This window comes from Vulpes lagopus, chromosome 19, assembly GCF_018345385.1.
Source record: "Vulpes lagopus strain Blue_001 chromosome 19, ASM1834538v1, whole genome shotgun sequence".
Lineage (NCBI taxonomy): Eukaryota > Metazoa > Chordata > Mammalia > Carnivora > Canidae > Vulpes > Vulpes lagopus.
The window spans coordinates 44,748,416-44,767,648 of NC_054842.1; the positions used below are offsets into that span (position 1 = coordinate 44,748,416).

Below are 19,233 nucleotides of genomic sequence, written 5' to 3' on the forward strand. Positions count from 1 at the left end.
ATTTGAGAGAGAGAGAGAGAAAATGTGAGAGAGCATGGTGGGGGAGGGGCAAAGAGAGAGAATCTCAACCAGACTCCTAGCTGAGCACATAGCCCAACATGGGGCTTGATCTCATAAACGTGAGATCATGACCTGAGTTGAAATCAACAGTCAGATGCTTAACCAACTGAGCCACCCAGGTACCCCTCAAAACAGTATTATTTGAATAAATGAGTAATGTGTCAGATCATGTAAATATTCAGTGGATCAGATATCCTTATATAAATGTCGAATTTATTTCAATACTATCACTTCAAATTAGTTTGGCTTACCTTTTCATTCAATTACAGTGTAAGTGCTTTCCATTCCACCCTCAATGTGAACACTAACATGGCAATGAAATAACCAGGTTCCAACATCTCTTGGATACATTTTTACAGTCTGATATACTCCAGGAGGAAGGTCATAAACGTCAGAGCGATACAGTCCCATATCCTCAATAAGGAGACAAAACACCATTAAATAATTTATAAAAGGCATTAGTCATTTATATATCCTATCAATTCTAAAATACTTTGTAAGACAACAATGAGAAAGCATTAGGTGCCCTTGCATTCTCTCTGAGTTCAATCGAAGGTTTAGAGGAGAAGCAAACCTGAGAACATTTTAGGGAGAGGCTATAGAGAAACATCTCAACTCTTAAGGGATCTTGTGTCATTATCAGTGTAGATACCTTGTCTACACCTCCTGCAGAAGAATGCTCAAGATTTCAGACATCTGGTTTTACAAATCCCAAAAGTTTTAACTGAAGTATTTCTTACTAAGGATGTTGGTTGTGTGAAAACGATCATTCTTGAGATGTAACTAATCAAAAAAACTCACGGTTACAGGAAAGACAGGAGCTCATCTGCCTTCTGGGGTCAGGCCTGAAGTCTGGAGGCCTCAAGGGCTATTTATTCTCTTAAACAAAGAACCAGATGTTCAGGAGACTACCTCCTCTGCAGGCTGCTTTTTATTTTGAAAGATGAAGCCCCAGGGCCCGGCATGGCTGGATTAGGATGGATTTGGAAGATCATAGGAGGGAGATGAATTCCTCTGAATAATGCAATGGGATGTATTTGGAGGGGGGGGGGTGTTTTGAAGAGAGTAGCTCAAGATGGCATCTGGGATGATTCGAGGAGAGGACAGATGCCAAACAAGCATGGAGAGAAAGAGTGTGAGAAAAGAAGTCCTGAGTGTCAGTAGAAAAGGTGGAGAGCCAGTGTTTCTCGGTGAGGCATGGGGAAGGGATGCCTGAAGATAGAGGTGTCTAATGTCAAATGGTAAACACTTTCACTGTGTAATATCGAGGGAAAAAGAGCCTTCATCTACCTCCAAACTTTCACTAAGAGTCTATGACCCACAATGGCCTTGTTTTTGTGGTTGTTAAGGAGAGTCAGAGGAAATGAGCCTGTGTTCCGTTCCTGAGATGCACAAAAATAAGAAAACACCAGCCATGGGAGGCAAGAGGTAAGGAAGATGAGCAGAAGCAGAAAGTGACAGTGGGAGAGACAGGCTCTCAAGATACCCTGGAGATACTGGAGAGAAGAGAGTAAGGTTTTCCACTGGCTGCAGATTGGGGCCTCAGTCACTGTTATTCAGGAATATTCATCTTACATCTACAGTGACAATAAAATGGGTGGCCTGGATACATTTCTAAGATGTCAGAAAATGTAGAGAACAATACAAAATCATTTTAACTAAGAATTGACCATGTTCAAGGAAGGCACCAGTAGATGTGCACTATGTACCTGGAGCATGGCATCAAGGGATACCATGACCTTATGGAACAGGGGACTGGCTATTCCATGACCAAGTGAGTAACCCTACAGGGCTGCTTTACTGTACCTGGGAGTTCCAGAGAGCAGAGCCCAGAGGCTGCATTAACGCTGGAGTAATTAAACTTCACCTCAAGGGAAAAGACTATTCATTATCATCTGAGATAAGTTTGGGTTGAGTGGCTAGAGCTGACATGCTGGTACTAGGCTCTGTGGTATTAATAAGATTATTCTTTTTTTATTTTAAATACAAGTATAGTTAACATACAGTGTTATATTTGTTTCAGCACACAATATAGCAATTCAACAATTCTATACCTTTCTCAATGCTCTTAATCTCCTTTTTTTCACTCATCCTCCTACCCACCTCTCCTCTGGCAATCACCAGTTGTTTTCTGTATTAAGTCTGTTTTTCTGTTTGCCTTTTTTCTTTGTTTGTTCATTTTGTTTCTTAAATGTAATAGGATTGTTCTGAAAAGAGCAGTTTTGTGAAGAGGTTAAGAGTGAGGACTCTAGGGATGCCTGGATGGCTCAGCATTTGAGCGTCTGCCTTCGGCTCAGGTCATGATCCTGGGATTCTGGAATTGAGTCCCACATCAGGCTCCCTGCAGAGAACCTGCTTTTCCCTCTGTCTATGTCTCTGTCTCTCTCTGTGTGTCTTTCATGAATAAATAAATATATCTTAAAAAAAAAAAAAAAAAGGAGTGAGGGACTCTAGAGTGAGAACCAGGGATTCAAATCCTACTACTACCAATTATTGTCTTGTTAATCCTTCACTTCATTCCCTTATAAAACAGTGATAAAATAGTGCCTAGCTCTGGGAAGTTTCAATGAGAAATCCATGTAAGAACGAAGCATAGGATGTGGCGCTTAAGAAGTACTTAATAAAGGTTGGCTTTAATAAACATTATAGAAATGTTACCTTAATTCCACTTAATTTGATGCCTTATAATATAATTACATATGTAGCACTAGCTCCTGAAAGCTAACTCTTTGATTCCCTCTCATCACCACACAACACTTGGCACGGTTCTAAGAATGTCAGAGGCATTTTCTGATCAGAACGGATCAGAACTGAACATCAAATATACTGTGAAACGCTATAACTAGAGTTTATGTCTCTCTCTTTTGTTCTAACTTTTAAAGTCTACTGTAAACACTTATCAATAACAACTCTAATATCAAGGCATTTCCTTCAAAACTATGGGGAATGTAGATTGAAGTACAGGAGGAAGGTCATGATTGTTGGCCCTGGGTGGTGGGAAAAGGAGTTCATTATATTATTCTGTCTACTTTGCCATATAAAACTCCCTAGAATATTAAAAATAGTTTTTTAAGCCAAAACAAGTAAGTTTAAGAGGAAAGAATTTGTTTATTAAAGGATAGAAAAGAAAGCAGCCTACCGATAAAGCATTGTACAAATCAAGTCATGCACACTCGTTTAATTTATCTAAGATAGGCCCTAAGCATTACAGAAGCTCTGAACATAATACATCTAGAATCCAGGAAAGCTCTATGTGAAACTTTCATCTGTTCCAAAAGATGGACTGTATTATGCCAAGTGGCTGGACTGAACATCTGAGGTGTCAAATGCATGAAATATAATTGGTCCTCAATTGTACATTAAATGTTTATATAAGGGATTAGGATGAAGAGATTAGAAAATACTCCTCAAGTAAATAAGTGAGAGCCAAGATACTGAAAAGGGGAAGGATAAAACTTAAAATACTTGTAATAAATTAGAGAAATGGCCAGGCAAATGTGATCAGTAAAAAAACAATGGTAAAGAGTATGATGGTGGAGTGATGGAAAAGCAATTCAGAGATATGAAGAGACTAAGAATATTTAAAATAGAAAAAGATGAAGATAATTTTTTTTTAATTTTTATTTATTTATGATAGTCACACAGAGAGAGAGAGAGAGAAAGAGGCAGAGACACAGGCAGAGGGAGAAGCAGGCTCCATGCACCGGGAGCCCGACGTGGGATTCGATCCCGGGTCTCCAGGATCCGCCCTGGGCCAAAGGCAGGCGCCAAACCGCTGCGCCACCCAAGGATCCCAAGATGAAGATAATTAGAGAAAAGTTACCATAAAGCCAATTGTCATCTAATGCCTCATTTTTATTTTATAAAAAATGCTGAAGGAATGATAAAATTGGGAAGCTATCATTTGTAACTTCTACTGTAAAAAAAATTGATTCTAGCAACAATCATCCATGAATCCTTTTTATAACTACAAGGTGAAACAGAGTTGGAGAATAAAATATGTGAAAAAAATCACTTCAGAGATTGTTTTTTAATTATAAGAAGATACTTTTAAAATGAAGAGAAATGGTAGGCATCACCTCAATAAAGTTATCCAAATGCCCCAACAACATCAGCACCTGTTCACAGCATATGTACCTTCTGGTGTGATGCATGGGAAGTACATAATATCACCTATGTAGTGTTCATACCAAGAATGCTTGACGTGGATCCAATCATGAGGAAACTATCAGATCAAGGAAGATTATGGGGCATTCTACAAAACAACTGGCCTGGACCCTTCAAAAATGAAATGCCATGAAGGATCAAGAAAAAAAAAAAAAGAGATATGACAATGACAACCAAATGCTAAGTATAAATGATTAGATCCTGGATTTTTTTTTTTAAACCCACATGGTTATAAAGGGCATTTTGGGGACAACTGAGGCTATTTGAATGGATTATATGATAGATTATATTTTTGAATTAATGTTAGCATTGGAGGTGTGATAATGTTATCATAGTGGGACAGAGATTCGCCTTAGTTTTAGGATGCACATGGCTTTACTATGTAGGGGTGAAAAAGCATGATGCAATTTAATTTAGGTTCAGAAGACAGAGAAAGAAAGAAAATGTGGCAAAATGTATAGGAGTGTTCAAAGTGTTTTTCTTTTATGTTACTAAAGGTTTGAAAAAAAAGTTGGGGTAGAAAGAATAAAACTAAACATGATCATACAAGTCTTATTTACCTATTAAGTAATACTTAGAGTGAGAAATGCACTTCATGCATTCAAAAGCATTTACTAAGTGTCCAGGGGACACAAAGAGCTGTAATTATGTACATTCACCTGATATATTATAGATTGTAGGTATTGAACTTCAGTTCTGGCTGGCTTGACCCAGAACTTTCTAGTTATTATCCTGCCATGCTGCCCCAGTAACTGCTTTATAAGACACGACAATAATGAAATGAAGCTGCCCAAGGCTCTTACCGTGTATTCAAAGCTGTGGCCATGAAAGTGAACAGTGTGCAGGTCAAATTCACCCCCCATGCCAATCAGGTACCAATTCACTTCATCCCCAACGTGGAACGTCAGACCTTGGTTATTTCCAAACATTCTTCCGTTAATTGCTATGGAGGGACACAATTTGTTATATTCAACAAAGATTTAAAATAATATAGGTCTTAAAACAAACAAGCAACACCTCATAGAAAGTATCACAGATGTTTTCAGAGTCCATGAGGATTTTCAAGTCAGCGTAAGGAAGCTGTTAAAAGTGACCAAGCCAACCATTCACGGATGAGTCTAATTCTAGAGGAGTTTATCTTGCCTGAGGAAATGAGGCATTGACTTTGGTTTAACATAATTGGGTTGGAGTAGAATATTTCACAACTACGGATACTTAAATGGATGGATATTTAAATGTGTCTGCATATTTAAAGCATATTTAAAGTGATTACAAGAAGCTTAGATATTGAATGTGTTCCTCTCTAACTACTCTAAGTCAGACCTTTGTGATTTGTCACTGGTATGGCTAGAATGGCCATTTAGCTGAGGTCCAGGCCTTTTGTCTTTCCCTCTCTCTCTCTCTCCAATCCTCTGTAAGTATGGCTTCCCAAAGGTAATAGGAAGAAAATATTAATTTAATTATATATATAAAATACATATAATTATATATATATATTCTCCTTTTACTTTTTTATTTTGTGTTTACCTTTTGAGGCACTAAAATGCATTAATGTAGTGGTACAAATATATAATTTATAACCATATATCGATGGAGGTTGGGTTCATTTTATTTATTTATTTATTTATTTATTTATTTATTTATGACACAGAGAGAGAGGCAGAGACACAGGCAGAGGGAGAAGCAGGCTCCACGCAGGGATCCTAATGTGGGACTCGATCCCAAGACCCTGAGATCACACCCCGAGGCAAATGCAGACACTCAGCCACTGAGCCATCCAGGCATCCCTGAAGGTTGGGTTCTAACACTTTAAGCCAATGGAAGGATGTAAACAAACAAACAAAAAAACAAAAAAACTAGGAGACTTGTCCTTAGACCTTGCTTCCCAGGCTTTAATACGTTTGTGGCCTGAGAATCTTGTTCACATGCAGATTATGATTTACTAGGTCTTCTCTCCCTCCCTCTCTCTGTGTGTCTCTTGTGAATAAATAAATAAAATGAATACATAAAAAGTTCCCTCCCCTTCATGAAAACTTTCTTCCAAATAAGAATTTAAAGCGCAGCACTGTGTTTATGTTTCTGTGACAGCATCCCCACCCCTACCCCAAGTCGGCCTTGTACTATAGCAAAGCAGAAGGGTGCTGGCCCTGTGCTGTGAATACTTTGAGGGAAGATGCTTCGTCTTATGGCCTTTTTACCTGCCTAACACCAGTATGGTGCTCTGTGCCCTCTACAAGGCTTATTAAAAGGTGATGTGTAACAAAGATGCAATCCTTGAATTAATTTCAAATTTACTATATGTGTCTTGGGGGAAAAAGTGAAGAAGTTGAAAAAGGTCACATTTGCATTTGCCTTAGGTAAGGATCCCTTATCTAGTCCCTGAGCTTCCTCAGGTGAAAGGCCTGGGACCTTCAAAGTCCAACTGAATGTGACTGTGGCTAAGTGAAATTGTTTATGTGCTTTCTCTTTGAATACTTGTCTCATTACTCTGATTCTAGATGGGAGGGAGGACATAAACAGGATGTGCTTAGTCACAAACCACTTATCAAAGAATTTTGGTTGATGAGCATGGGGTTTTGTGAAGTGCTGCCTGGTGGGAAGATTGGATGGGGTCATGTGCTCTCCAGTTTGCCACAAGCTCCACCTCTCTCTAAGTTCACCTAGGTAAAATACTTAGAAAAGTGTGTAGGAAAGTTGTCTAGAAATGATAGCTAATATTCTTAGTTTTACATCACCCGCATGGTTCCAGAAGCATTGGAATTTGCCTCGCTGCTAAGTCTACAGCCCTTAGGCCAGATCCAGCCCTCTTGCCTCCTGTTTTTCTATGGCCCAAAAGTAAAGGGTGGTTTTTAAATTTCTAAGTGGTTGAAAACAAACAAGCACACAAAACAGAATATTTCCCAACACATGAAAATTACATGAAATACACATTTCAGTGTCCATAAAAGAAGTCTTACTGGCTGGTAGCCACTTGCATTTCTTTACATCTTGTCTGTGGGTGCCTTTGTGCAGAGTGCAATAGAGCCTATGGTAGAGACTGTGTGGTTTACAAGTCTAAACTCTTTACTATCTGGGCCCGTATGGAAGAAGTTTGCCAACCCTTGGTCCATGTGATCTACACAATGGCCCTATGCAATTGCCTTCTCTCAACTACTGAGTTTGACAAGTGTGACCCTTCATCTGTTCCTTTTGTGTGAAACAACCTACTGGCTATGGTTGCTGAGTCAGCTAGTAGACATTACCGTGCATTTGGTTGCTGAGGTCAAACTGTTCATCATTCCTGTCTATGTTGTTCGGAGCTGAAGAATAGGTATTGACATTTTCTTCAAAGTACCAGGATTTGTTCTCATTAAAAATCATAAAGTGGAGCACACGGTGAACTATGCTGGCTTTGGTGTTTTTGCGACATACGATCAAAGGGCCTACCAGTCCACTGTTCAGATCCTGGAGAGGCAAAGCAAGATTATCCGCTGTGCCCCCAACTAAAAATTTCCCCCAACCAGTGAAATGAGGAGAATCAACATTGAGTTCTAGAAGGTTCAGATCCTGAGTTTTTAGTTATTAGGATTCTGAGAGTGAGGAAGAAAATGTTTGACATGTTAAATCCTTGACTAAGGAAACTGTCATCTCACTCATTCGATTTGAAGTCTGAAGAGAACAACTAACTCCTAAGAGAGATTTTAGTCACATTCCTCGGTGGATTTAGCTCTATTTTTGAAATTTTAATTAAAGAAAAACAAAAACAAAGCCGAGAGTTTTGTTTTTAATTAGAATTTCTTGGCATTGGAGTTGGTTGGCAGCAAAGTCTAAAGGTCTTAAATCCTTTGCCCTGTGATGCCTCTGCCCCCAGAGCCGCTTTCAGCTGGGAGCCTTGGTTTGTTTGTACTCATTCTGGTTTTGAGTTGAATGTCTGTGTAGATTCTTGTTCTGGGCAGAGAGTGTGCCAAAGTAACTAAAAGTTTGGAGATGAAACTTTTGTTGTTGTTGCTAAATGAAAATAAACTGAACTCCAGAGTTGACGCTTAAAAAAATATATACATACGCATGTGTTTATTTCTCATTAATTAGAGACTTTTAACTCCATGCTTTGTTTTCTGTAATCCAAATCCAACAAGACAAAGGAGAGGATTATTACATTTTCCTATTCACAGTGACACTTTGGAAAATATCATGAATCGATATAATCATAATGCAATGACATTGCTCTTGGAAAACTGCAAATCTCTGTAGAATTAAAAGCTGAGCAGTATTTAGGCTACTTAAAGGAAAGATTACATAGAACTAAGTTTTTTTTGACACACATAAATTCCTTCTTTCTTCTATTATAATTTCTAAGAGGAGATAGGAGAAAAACTATGACTTGATTTAAAGTTTACCTTAATCACATCCACGGTCGAATAGTAAAACCAAGGTATGCACTCAAAGTCCTTTGAGGCAGGACCAGCTCTCTCAGGAATCTGCCAAATGTATGTTTGGACCTCTCCTAAAATAGACAAATGCAGTGTATATAAACAGAATCTTTTAAAGCACTTGTTTTTATGGAGAAGCAGATAATGAGCAAACCCCAAAGCCATACAGATATTGAGCAGCACAGTCCTAGTTTTCACTTCTGGCTCTCCTGCTCCTAGCTTTGCCCATGTGTTTATAGTTTCTGAGTTTCTGCTTCCTGCTGCACATAAAATGAGAATTTAGGGATTAGATAAGATAGTACAAATAAAGCATTACTTGGGTCACAGGGTGAAGTTGATGTAACCATCACTGCTGGCTATTATGTTTCCAGGGTCATTGAATGGAAACCTTAGAATGATTTTGCCGTTGAAAAATGTCAGTCACTACATATCTAACTCATTTGTTCAACAAATATTTATTGTAGTGAAGGTATCTCAGGCTTTGAAACGTGACAGATTTGTTTTGAATATCAGCTGAACCTTCCAATGTATAGATCACATGTGCCTCTTCCCTGCTCCCAAAGCATTTGCATTAGCCCCACTGAATCTAAATCCTATGCCTATTTCGGAAAAGGTCTTTTGGATACCTCCTTCCACTCCTGCCCCTTAGTACCAACCCTCTCCTTCCAGGGCACCACACAGTGCCTGGGCACAGCAGGTACTCAGAAGTGTTTGTGGAATGTAAGCAATGCGATCCTTCTCTGACTAATGAGAACAGAGTGCTGACTTGCAAACTCCCTTGATAGGAGATTCATGTTGGTACTACTGTGGGACTGTCTCTTTTTTAAAATCAAAAGGGAATATTTCACTTGCCATCAAAATCTCTCTTCCACCCCTCTGCCCCACACACCTTTTCTTTCTGAATTTAGGTCTTTCCTTGATACCCTTAACTCCCAGAACTAGTTGTTTTGGTAGGCAACTATGGTAGACATTCTGGATGCCCCTCTCAGGTTCCCCATTTAAGAATGAAGGAGTCTTTGTTCCACAGGCTATCCACTTCCTTCCAAGACAGCCTTGGTGGAAGAAAGCCACCTCACCCAAGCTTACATCCAATGACAGATTCAGGGACAGAGAGGCCCAGCTTCCTCACCCCAACTCAGGACAGCTGAGTGCTACCCTCTCTTTGGAACTTCTAGGGGTGGCTGTGATTTCTATTAGGCTACATCTCTGCTTAAGCTCTCCCCCTGCCCAATTCTGTTTCCTTGTCTTTCTCTCCATAGGCTTTGATCTCAAGACTACTCTCTGCCCACAAATTTTTGCTTCAGAGTCTACTCCCTGGGCATTTATATTAAAAAGTATTTGTTTTTGTCTGAGGTCTGTGGAATGCCATACTGTATAGTGGTGACGCCATAGGAATGTTAATACATGAAGTCCATTATTTTCTCTTAGTGGCTCTCTTTCCCCCGCTCCTTTCTTCACACACTGCCTCCTATACTCAACTCCTACTTTAGCACTCGAATTGGAGAGATGGGGCATAGCCTAAGAATACCCGGCAGCTGGACGGTGGAGAGATGGGAGGGAAGGTGGTTCTAGAAAAGAATTGTAAACACTGGGGAGTTTTGTACATGGAACCCATCCTGGAAGCAAACTCAAGACTTGCAAAAGGACCTCGCTCTCAAACTCCTTCTTTAGACCCTTCCTACCAGTCCACTGGTCTCTGTCATCTAGAACCACACCCATACTTAAGAAAGAATATTAGCACATAGTCCTGCTTCAAAACTTTGAAGCTTTTCTCTGTCCCAAAGCAGTTACCTGGCTGTGTTGGAGCAACAGTGGAATAGCTTGTTTTCACTCCATGAGCATGAATTGAATATGGTCTTGAGGCTTTATTTTTAAAGATAATTCGGATTTTTTGACCAGGAGTGAGAAATATTAAAGGACCTGGGGAATATAAAAAGGAAAATGTGTGGAAATTGTTATTTATTTTAAATTATGAGTCATCTGTCCTCTTAAGTATTTACACAGCAACTTATTTTTATCCTTTTTCCTTAACATGCAGCCAAATAAAACATACTTTTAAACAAGTGGATTATTGATGATTTATGAAACATGGTTTTTGCCTTGAAAACTTAAGTCTCTAGAAGACTTAACTTTGATGAGCATCAGTTAATGCCTATGAAAACACACAATTTAGAGATGAAATCTTTTCTTTTCTTTCTTGACCAATCTTATCACTTAAGCCTTTTATCCTTTTCCCCTTTCACCCTAGTGGAGAGTTAGGAGGAGCTAGAAGGCCTTTTTATTGACCCAAAGTGATTTTTTTTCCTCTCAAGACTGAAGACCCCTTCATTGTACTCTCTCTCCCAACCATTCCAGGCCAAGAACTGGAGGTAAAAAAACGGTTTTAAATATTCTTTCTATTTATTTTTTTTTCTTCTTTCTATTTAGAAGCAGGTTATATCAGTGACTCTAAAAATTCTGAAACAGAGTTGGTTTTGATATGAACTAAGCAGTAAGAATTCTCTTCAAACTTGCACTATAATTGCTGAAATAAGAGCCCTAAAGATATCTATTGGACATTAGATGCTAGCTTGGGACATCCTCTCTTTGTCCGCATGGCCATTCCATCTTCCCAAACACTAGAGAATTGTTTTTACCTTTTCCATAAAGTGGTTCATTATTTTTTTTGATAAATCATAATGGAATCTAGAGGGTCACATTGTATTATTTATCTTGTTGCAGTCAGCTAGAATTCTAGTGAAAACTAACATCCTGCTATTATTAAAGATAGGCTCATACCCAATAGCAGTGGGAATTGGATAGCACAGCCTCTTTCTGGGGGTTCCAAAGAGACAAGCTCAAGAGGCCAATGAGGATCCAAGAAGAACAAAAATTTCTCAACAGCATGTAAATCCATCTTCTCAGGGTCTCACACCAGAAAACAGTCCACAATAGGGGCACATGGGTGGCTGAGTCAGTATCTGACTCTTGCTTTTCAGTTCAGGTCGTGATCTCAGAGTCTGAGATCGAGCACCGTGTTAGGCCTCTTGCTCAGTGCAGGATCTACTTGAGATTCTCTCCCCCTCCCTCTCCCTCTGTTCCTCCCTTGATGCATGCTTCTGCATTCTCTCTCTCTCAAATAAATAAATAAATAAATAAATAAATAAATAAATAAATAAAACATTAAAAAAGAAGACACAATAGACACACAAATATCAAGACCCAAATAAAATTTGACCATATGGAAATGCCATATGACTTCTGGAAATACCATGCAACATACAGAAATGTCATTGACATATGAACACATCATGTGACCTCTGCAAACGCTGTGTGATTTAGGGAAATGTTACATGTAGGTGCTTGGGGGTGACTTATGATTTTCCTAGCTGACCTGTCAAGGGTGGAAGAAAGGGCTATACTTTTCCTCACTCTTGGAAAGCAGATGAAACTTTAAGTGTTTAAATTAAACACTTAAATTTAAACAAAGAGATCCCCCTCCTCACTATAGCAGGGCTTCTGGGCTTCATTTTAACAGTGAAATGATCTCAAAATGCTACTTCTAAGCTCTCTGGAGTTCTTGAATCCTGCAGCTAAGAAGCCAGGTAATCTGAGACTGACGACATTAACTCTCTATGGTCTTTTCAGTTTCCATGAAGCAACACTTAAATCAATTCTCTTTTCACACTAAAAGTGCCTATCAGCAAACAAATTAGAATTAGCATTATAGGCACTTTCCTCTGTTAAGATGGAGGTTGACAATATCCCAATGTGTACAACAGTCTCTGGTGGCTGAGGACAAGAAGAAAAACGTGAAGATCAGTCTGATTGTATATTAATACCTAGTATGTCCAGATGTTTTTCATCTTCATTTCTTTGTGTTAGATTCTGGAACGTGATATCATCATACTGACGGTATATGACTTTCTTGTATTTGGACCCAAGATACGTCCCAATTCTATCCAAATATATGCTCGTTTTACTTTAAGGAAATAAAAACAAAACCAAAAGAACCACAAAGTTAGCTAGTTTAACCATTAAGTTAGGAAATTGTCATATGGAGGAACTAGTTTAACCATTAAGTTAGGCAAATTGTCATTTGGAAGAACTCCTTAATGAAACAACACAATTGATTAATATTTAGAGGCTACTTTACCTCGGAAAGTAATTCTTCTTAAAAAAATTTATTAATACTGGTAAGACTGTTGGATATTCATTCTGTACTTTAAAACATGTTTTGTGAATGAAATTTTAGTTTTGACACATGAATAAATAGTAAAAGTGAAAATCAGAGAAAGAAATCAAGTGCTACAAAAAGAAAAACAAGGGTCTGCCAATAGAGGCTCCTAGAAGAGAGATTGACAGAAACAAACGAAGACAAAAAGAAAACCTGACTGCTGCCAGACGTTAAAGGTAGTTGAAGTGATGTTTATTACACCTCGGAGTGGTCAGGTTGGATGATATCACACACCAGCCAGACTGGATGCAAGAAATGAAAAGAAAGGCAGCCAGAAATAAAGCACAGAAGTAAGTGACGCAGATTTTTAGAAAGAATTGAAGCCATTTATAATTGAAGGTAAGACACACAGATACATTGTGAAGTTATTTGTAATGGGATGAATCCTAAGCATACTCACACCTACCACGCACACACCCATCACTCACATAGCAAACAAATACACAACACATGCACACACGTTCACACATTTTTGTAAGGCTGGAAAGAGAGGTTGGAGGACTCCCAGAAAGAACTCTTGTTGGTTAGAGACGGAAGTTATTGCCATACTTCTCTCCTTGTAAATGCTGCAGTCGTTTCTCCCACTTCCTGCTAGGAGAATAATCCCACACAATTTCCTCCGCAGCAATATAAATGGTTTTCGCTTCCTCATACTGTGTTTGATCAGGGTTTGACTCCGCACATTGCCTCACGTGATATTTATGTTTCATGCCTCCTTCATAGTGCTCTGTCGTCATACAAACCACATCAAAAGTTCCTAAAGATGAGTAAGAAAAGAATGCATAAAGCTTTGCATTGAGATTTCTTTTCTCTAAGAAGTCATCTGTAAGACATATACTCCCAAATGTAATATAGTAGGATAGTCCATTGATTCTTTTTTCCCTTAACTTGACAGATACTTCTTCATGCCAGGCTTATTCTAGGCACTTGGGAAACACCAGTGAGCAAAATGGTTAAGAAAATCCTTGCCCTTAGGGTTTATATTGCATGGTGGGTATTGTCGAGATAAACAAGACATAGCAGGTGATGTTTTCATAGGTTGGAGGCTGATGAGCGCTATGGGTTAAAGAGAAAGGCAGAACCATGTCAGAAGGATGGAGAATCCTGGGCGGGGTGGGGTGGGGCAGGGGGAAGTTCCAGGAAGCAATGAGCAATATATTATGGGATGATCAAGGTAGGCCTTGATGGGAGGGTGACACTTGGACAAAGATGAGAAGTGAGTGATGGGCCCAGGGAAAGAGCAATCCAGGTAGAGGAAACACACAGCAAAATCCCCAAGCTGAGGGCCTGCTTGGCGTGTGTGCAAACCATTCAAGAGGCCTGTGTGTCTGGAGTGGAGTGAGCAAGTGGGAGAGGAGACAACCTTGGTGCAGGGGGAGGGCTGGGGGCCTGGGGGCCACTGAAAGTCTGTGGCTCTGTGAAATGGGGAGCCATTGTGGGATTTTAAGCTGATGAGTGATAGGGACACTGACAGCTGTGCTGAGAACGGATGGTAGTGGGCAAGCGTGGAAGGAACGAGACCTGTTAGGATGCCGAGAGGGTAATCCATGAGAGATGGTGCAGCGTGGATCGGAGTGGCAGCAGTGGGGTGGTGACAGGAAGTAGAAAGTCATCAGAATCACACTTTCAAATCCCCAGGCAATGACCACAGTGAAAAAACTCCAGCCTGGTTCCGACCAGTAAACTCCACCTGAATTCAGGTTGTCTTTCAGGAAGACTGGCAAGGATTAACCCGTCAGACTCAAGGGTTTGGGAAGAAGTATTTGTTTAGAATGAACTGACGCCCATGTAGCACAGCACTTGACACATAGCAGGTGTCTCCACACTTTTACTGCAGCTGATATTGTTAAGGAAAGAGATGACGAGCACAGCAATATTTTTTCTTTTTCTTTTTTTCTTTTTTTTTTTAAGTCCAGGAAAACATCTCCAGGGGAAAGGAGAGGAAGAAGTGGGGCGGGCAGAGGCAGGAAACTGCTTGCCACCTAGCGAGGGCACAGGGCAGAGAGGAGAGCCAGTGCTCTTAATTACAGGTTCTATTTGTTTGAAAAGTAAAAGAAAAACTTTTTTATTTTTATTTTTTTTATTTTTTTTAAGAAAAACTTTTTTAAACATAGAAAATGTAATCAAATGAATCTGTGGTGTCACAAAGAATTCAGATACCAATCTGTGGCATTTATGGAGTAGCTAGCTTATTGTATAGCCAGCGTTTGATTTGGTGCCACTAGCTTTTGACCAAGATGAATGGACTTTTATTTTTTTTATTTATTTGATTTTGGTGAAGGTGGATCTGCAGGATAAACGAAGGAACTAAGATTTTATTGAACATCTTACATATGCCAGGCATTTTGTGCTACATCTATCTCACCTGCTCCCTGTCTATTCCTTTTTATGGTTGTAAACTATTGCAATCCCTATTTTACAAACGGAGGTATTAGGCTCAGAGCAGAGGGGAGGCTCTTCTGATGCCTCTAGCAATTTTCTAATAGGGGGTGCCTCTTAAAAAAATTTTGCCCCAGCAATTGACCTCACTGAAATGAGAATATTTCCCTAGAGAGCTAAGCCGGCAAGGAGAGGGCTAGAGAAAAGGCAGAAGCAGAAGGCAGGTCTGGGAAACAAATGGATAGAAGAATAAGAAATGGAGTAGATAATAGAGTGAAAGCAGGTTAAAAAAAAAAAAAAAAACCATCTTCATCACTTTTGAGGAGTGTGGATTGATTTAGAGTCTGGAGGCCAGGAAGAGAAAACCGAGAGGAGTGAAGGTGATTTTTGTGACCTGGGAAATGCTATACTACCGCTCCTATAAATTAAATGGAGCAGGGGAAAGGCTTTTTAAGTATTGCTTACATATGAGTTCCTTTTTTTTTGTACAAACAATATTCAGCTCATGTAAAGACACTGCTTTTCAAAATCTTGACATGTTTCAGTCTAAAAGAGAAGAAGATCTACTACTTACCTATGGAATCGGGTGTCATAAAAAGTGTCTGGGAGGTGTGGGGAAACAGAGCTATGGTGTCGTCCCTTGATCCTAAGGAAGTAAAGGTATTTCCTGAAAAATATATCCCATGTAAGTCTTTTACGGATCCCACACTAAGAACGTGCCATGAAACGTTGTCTCCTAAGCACATATCCAATCCAGGCAGATTTCCATACATGTATCCGTTTATGGCTACAAGACATTTGTGACAAAGAAAAGAATATTTAATTTTTTGATAATTGGCATCCCTTCAAATTCCACAAAGGATTAATCATAAGGCAGCTCAATCATGTAAGAATCTCAATTATCTGAATTAACCCCTTCCTTTTAGATACTAAGAAACTAATGCCAAAGAAGCAATTACTTGTCCAGTGTCATTAAGCTAATACTTGGAACAGTTAAGATCAGAGTCCGAGTCTCTAGACTCTAGACCAGTCCTTTCCCCCTACACTTGCAGTCTTCAAAAACCAACCAAACAACCAGTCAGCTAATTAACCAACTCAATAAACATTCCACCCACCCATGTCATTAATTTGACAGTAGAAAAATACATGACTTTTCTACCTCACATTTAGTAATAGCTAAACAATATAGTGCACCAACAAGGCATTGTTAAATATTCAGTAAATTGCGTGTAACGTAATCATCCTAGTAGATAATATTTTTATTCAGAAATTATCTTTAAAATAAACATGAAACATATTAGTCAGCCCTTGGGGGGAAAAATGTAGGTCTTTTTTAATCTGTAATTCTTTAGACATAATGAAATTAAACAAGTGCTTAATATGTGTATCTTGTAAATTGTATGTTCCCTTACAGTGCATCTTGTTGGACTTTTTGAAGTCTGGATCCTTTTTATCCACATTTTCAGGGTTTTTGATAAATGTTTTGATATTTTCATCCAAGAGATAATTTTCATTTTCATTAAATATTGTGGCAAGCAGGTAAAACTCTTTGTCTTTTCCTTTCTGTGAATAAGAATAGAAAAAGAAATAGCCCCCAAATCTTAATGCTCTGTATACAAGATCTAGTCAAATAGTTGATCTGCATACAGGATTTCCTATACAAAGTTTTTTGATACTCCTGGAAAACCCCAGCATGGATAAAGGCATGAATCCCACTGAATGGATTGATCACAGAATGAAGTTAGGAGAATTATCTACAGCTGTTTTCATATAAAGCTTTTACTCTGGGAATTCATACTGCTGAACTTCATTAAACTGTTTGATCATAGGTGATTATAGTGGCTTTTCATAGGATGCTTTGTAGAAAGTGAGTTAAATAAAATGTTTTCAATTCTAGAAAGTCTGCATTTTTAGCATTTATGAAGAAATTAAATATGTACTATAAGAATTATGAGATTTGTAATGCTTCTATTATGTGGATGCCTATTAATATATCATCTCATTTTCTTTTTTTTCTGATTATGATTTTTTATTTATTATTTTTTTAATAATAAATTTATTTTGTATTGGTGTTCAATTTGCCAACTTACAGAATAACACCCAGTGCTCTTCCCATCAAGTGCCCCCCTCAGTGCCTGCCACCCAGTCATTTTCAAATAAAATATACATTCAGTTATATATATATTTATTTGGGGAGATTTATTAGGCTTTATTACCTTATAAATTACAAATGCAAAAAAGAAATTGGATATTAGATCACTTGTGAATGGGGAACAAGGGAAATTCATTCCTCAAACATTTATTGAGTACCTACTACATGACAGAGAGGGGCTGTGATTATTACAAAAAATTAATAAAACAGTAATAAAATTAATGTATGGTTTCAAGGAACTTATGGTCTAGTGGGACTGAAAGGCTGACAAATATAATTGAATAGATAAGTGTTCCAATAGAAAAAATACACAGGGAACTATGGTAACCTGCAGAAACCACTTTAGTCAGTGGATATTGTCTGAAGGGCAGGAAGGGACCTTCAGTAGGAGTTTTAAAAACGTTTCCCCTTTTGGGGCACGTGGGTGACTCAGTGGTTGAGCATCTGCCTTTGGCTTAAGTTATGATTCCGGGGTCCTGGGGTCGAGCCCTGCATTGGGGTCCCTGCAGCGAGCCTGCTTCTCCCTCTGCCTATGTCTCTGGTTCTCTCTGTGTGCCTCTCATGAATGAAAAAAAATATCTTAAAAAAAAAAAAAAAGATTCCTGGGAATATTTCCCTCTCCATTTGCCCCTTCCTTTACTTATACTCTCTCTCTCAAATAAATAAATAAAATCTTAACAAATAAAAAATAAAAACATCTCCCCTTTTAACAGGCAAAAACAGTGAAGTGAGTCCGGAGAGAAAGAAGAGGACAAAATCAAAGAGATGTAAATTAGCCTTTCTTACTCAGGGACTAACAAGCCAGTTCTGCAGCAGAGCCAGAATTGCACACACAGGGTAGCAGGGAACAAGGCATGAATCTGGAGGGATCAACAGGGTCTGAAGTGCTGACTTCAGAGTCCACGAACTGCAGAGGAATTTTTCGTGTAGAGAGTGCTATTGTTGGATTTGAAAGGAAGGGATCTGGAGCTATGTTGAAATAAGGTGAGAGTTGGGGATCCCTGGGTGGCGCAGCGGTTTGGCGCCTGCCTTTGGCCCAGGGCGTGATCCTGGAGACCCGGGATCGAATCCCACATCAGGCTCCCGGTGCATGGAGCCTGTTTCTCCCTCTGCCTGTGTCTCTGCCTCTCTCTCTTTCTCTCTGTATGACTATCATAAATAAATTAAAAAAAAAAAAAAAAGAAATAAGGTGAGAGTAGAAATGGGAGTCAGAAGGTTAAAGGAATTCAGAAAGAGGTGATGGTCCCTCAATTAAGACAATGGTATTGGGAGTTTGGTGACTAAATGTTGGAGGTGAGAAAGGAGTTGTTGATGGAAGTCCTGGCTTGGGTGGAGTCATCAACTAAGAGACAGAGTAGAGGAGAGAGAGGCAGGCAGTGGTTGTCTGGAGGGAGAGGAAGAGATCAAGCAGTCAAGTGGAACTCAAGGTGTCTGGAACATGCTAGGATCAGGGCTCATTGGGTAGAGAAAGATACAAGTCTAAAGTTAAGAAAACGAGAGAACGTGAGAATCAGCACACGGAAGAAATTGAAACTGCCCATTGCCGCATTGTTTTTCCTCTGTAGTTCTGTCTCAGGCAACCTGTCACCAAGGCATATCTGGACATAGGTCCATGACTCACCTGTTTGCCATTCTTTCCAAGAGTTCCATTTCTGCACACGAGGAGAGGCCCTACAAGGCCACTGTTGACATCTCTTGTCATATTTACTGAGGAATAGTATAACCAGGTCAGGCAGTTGGGATCCGTGGAGGTAGGACCCACGTCTCTTGGAATTTCCCACGTATAGACAAATGTCCTGCCAGGATTTACATGTGAGGAGGGTGGAGGAGTACCTAGTAAGAAATGAAGA

The 19,233-nt window shown here is 39.2% G+C and overlaps 1 protein-coding gene across 1 annotated transcript in view; it reads right to left on the reverse strand.

Moving 5' to 3' along the window:
• Positions 1-19,233, reverse strand: part of LOC121479087 (ceruloplasmin-like) — a 29,799-nt gene that overhangs the window by 777 nt on the left and 9,789 nt on the right. Inside the window, exons 9-18 of the mRNA XM_041734594.1 lie at positions 19,005-19,216; positions 16,644-16,794; positions 15,806-16,018; positions 13,402-13,609; positions 12,458-12,597; positions 10,428-10,556; positions 8,604-8,710; positions 7,470-7,671; positions 5,031-5,170; positions 312-474 (exon numbers count right to left, since the gene is read on the reverse strand). Coding sequence (XP_041590528.1) covers positions 316-474; positions 5,031-5,170; positions 7,470-7,671; positions 8,604-8,710; positions 10,428-10,556; positions 12,458-12,597; positions 13,402-13,609; positions 15,806-16,018; positions 16,644-16,794; positions 19,005-19,216 — 1,661 coding nt within the window. The 3' untranslated portion in view covers positions 312-315. The remainder of the gene's footprint in view (positions 1-311; positions 475-5,030; positions 5,171-7,469; positions 7,672-8,603; positions 8,711-10,427; positions 10,557-12,457; positions 12,598-13,401; positions 13,610-15,805; positions 16,019-16,643; positions 16,795-19,004; positions 19,217-19,233) is intronic.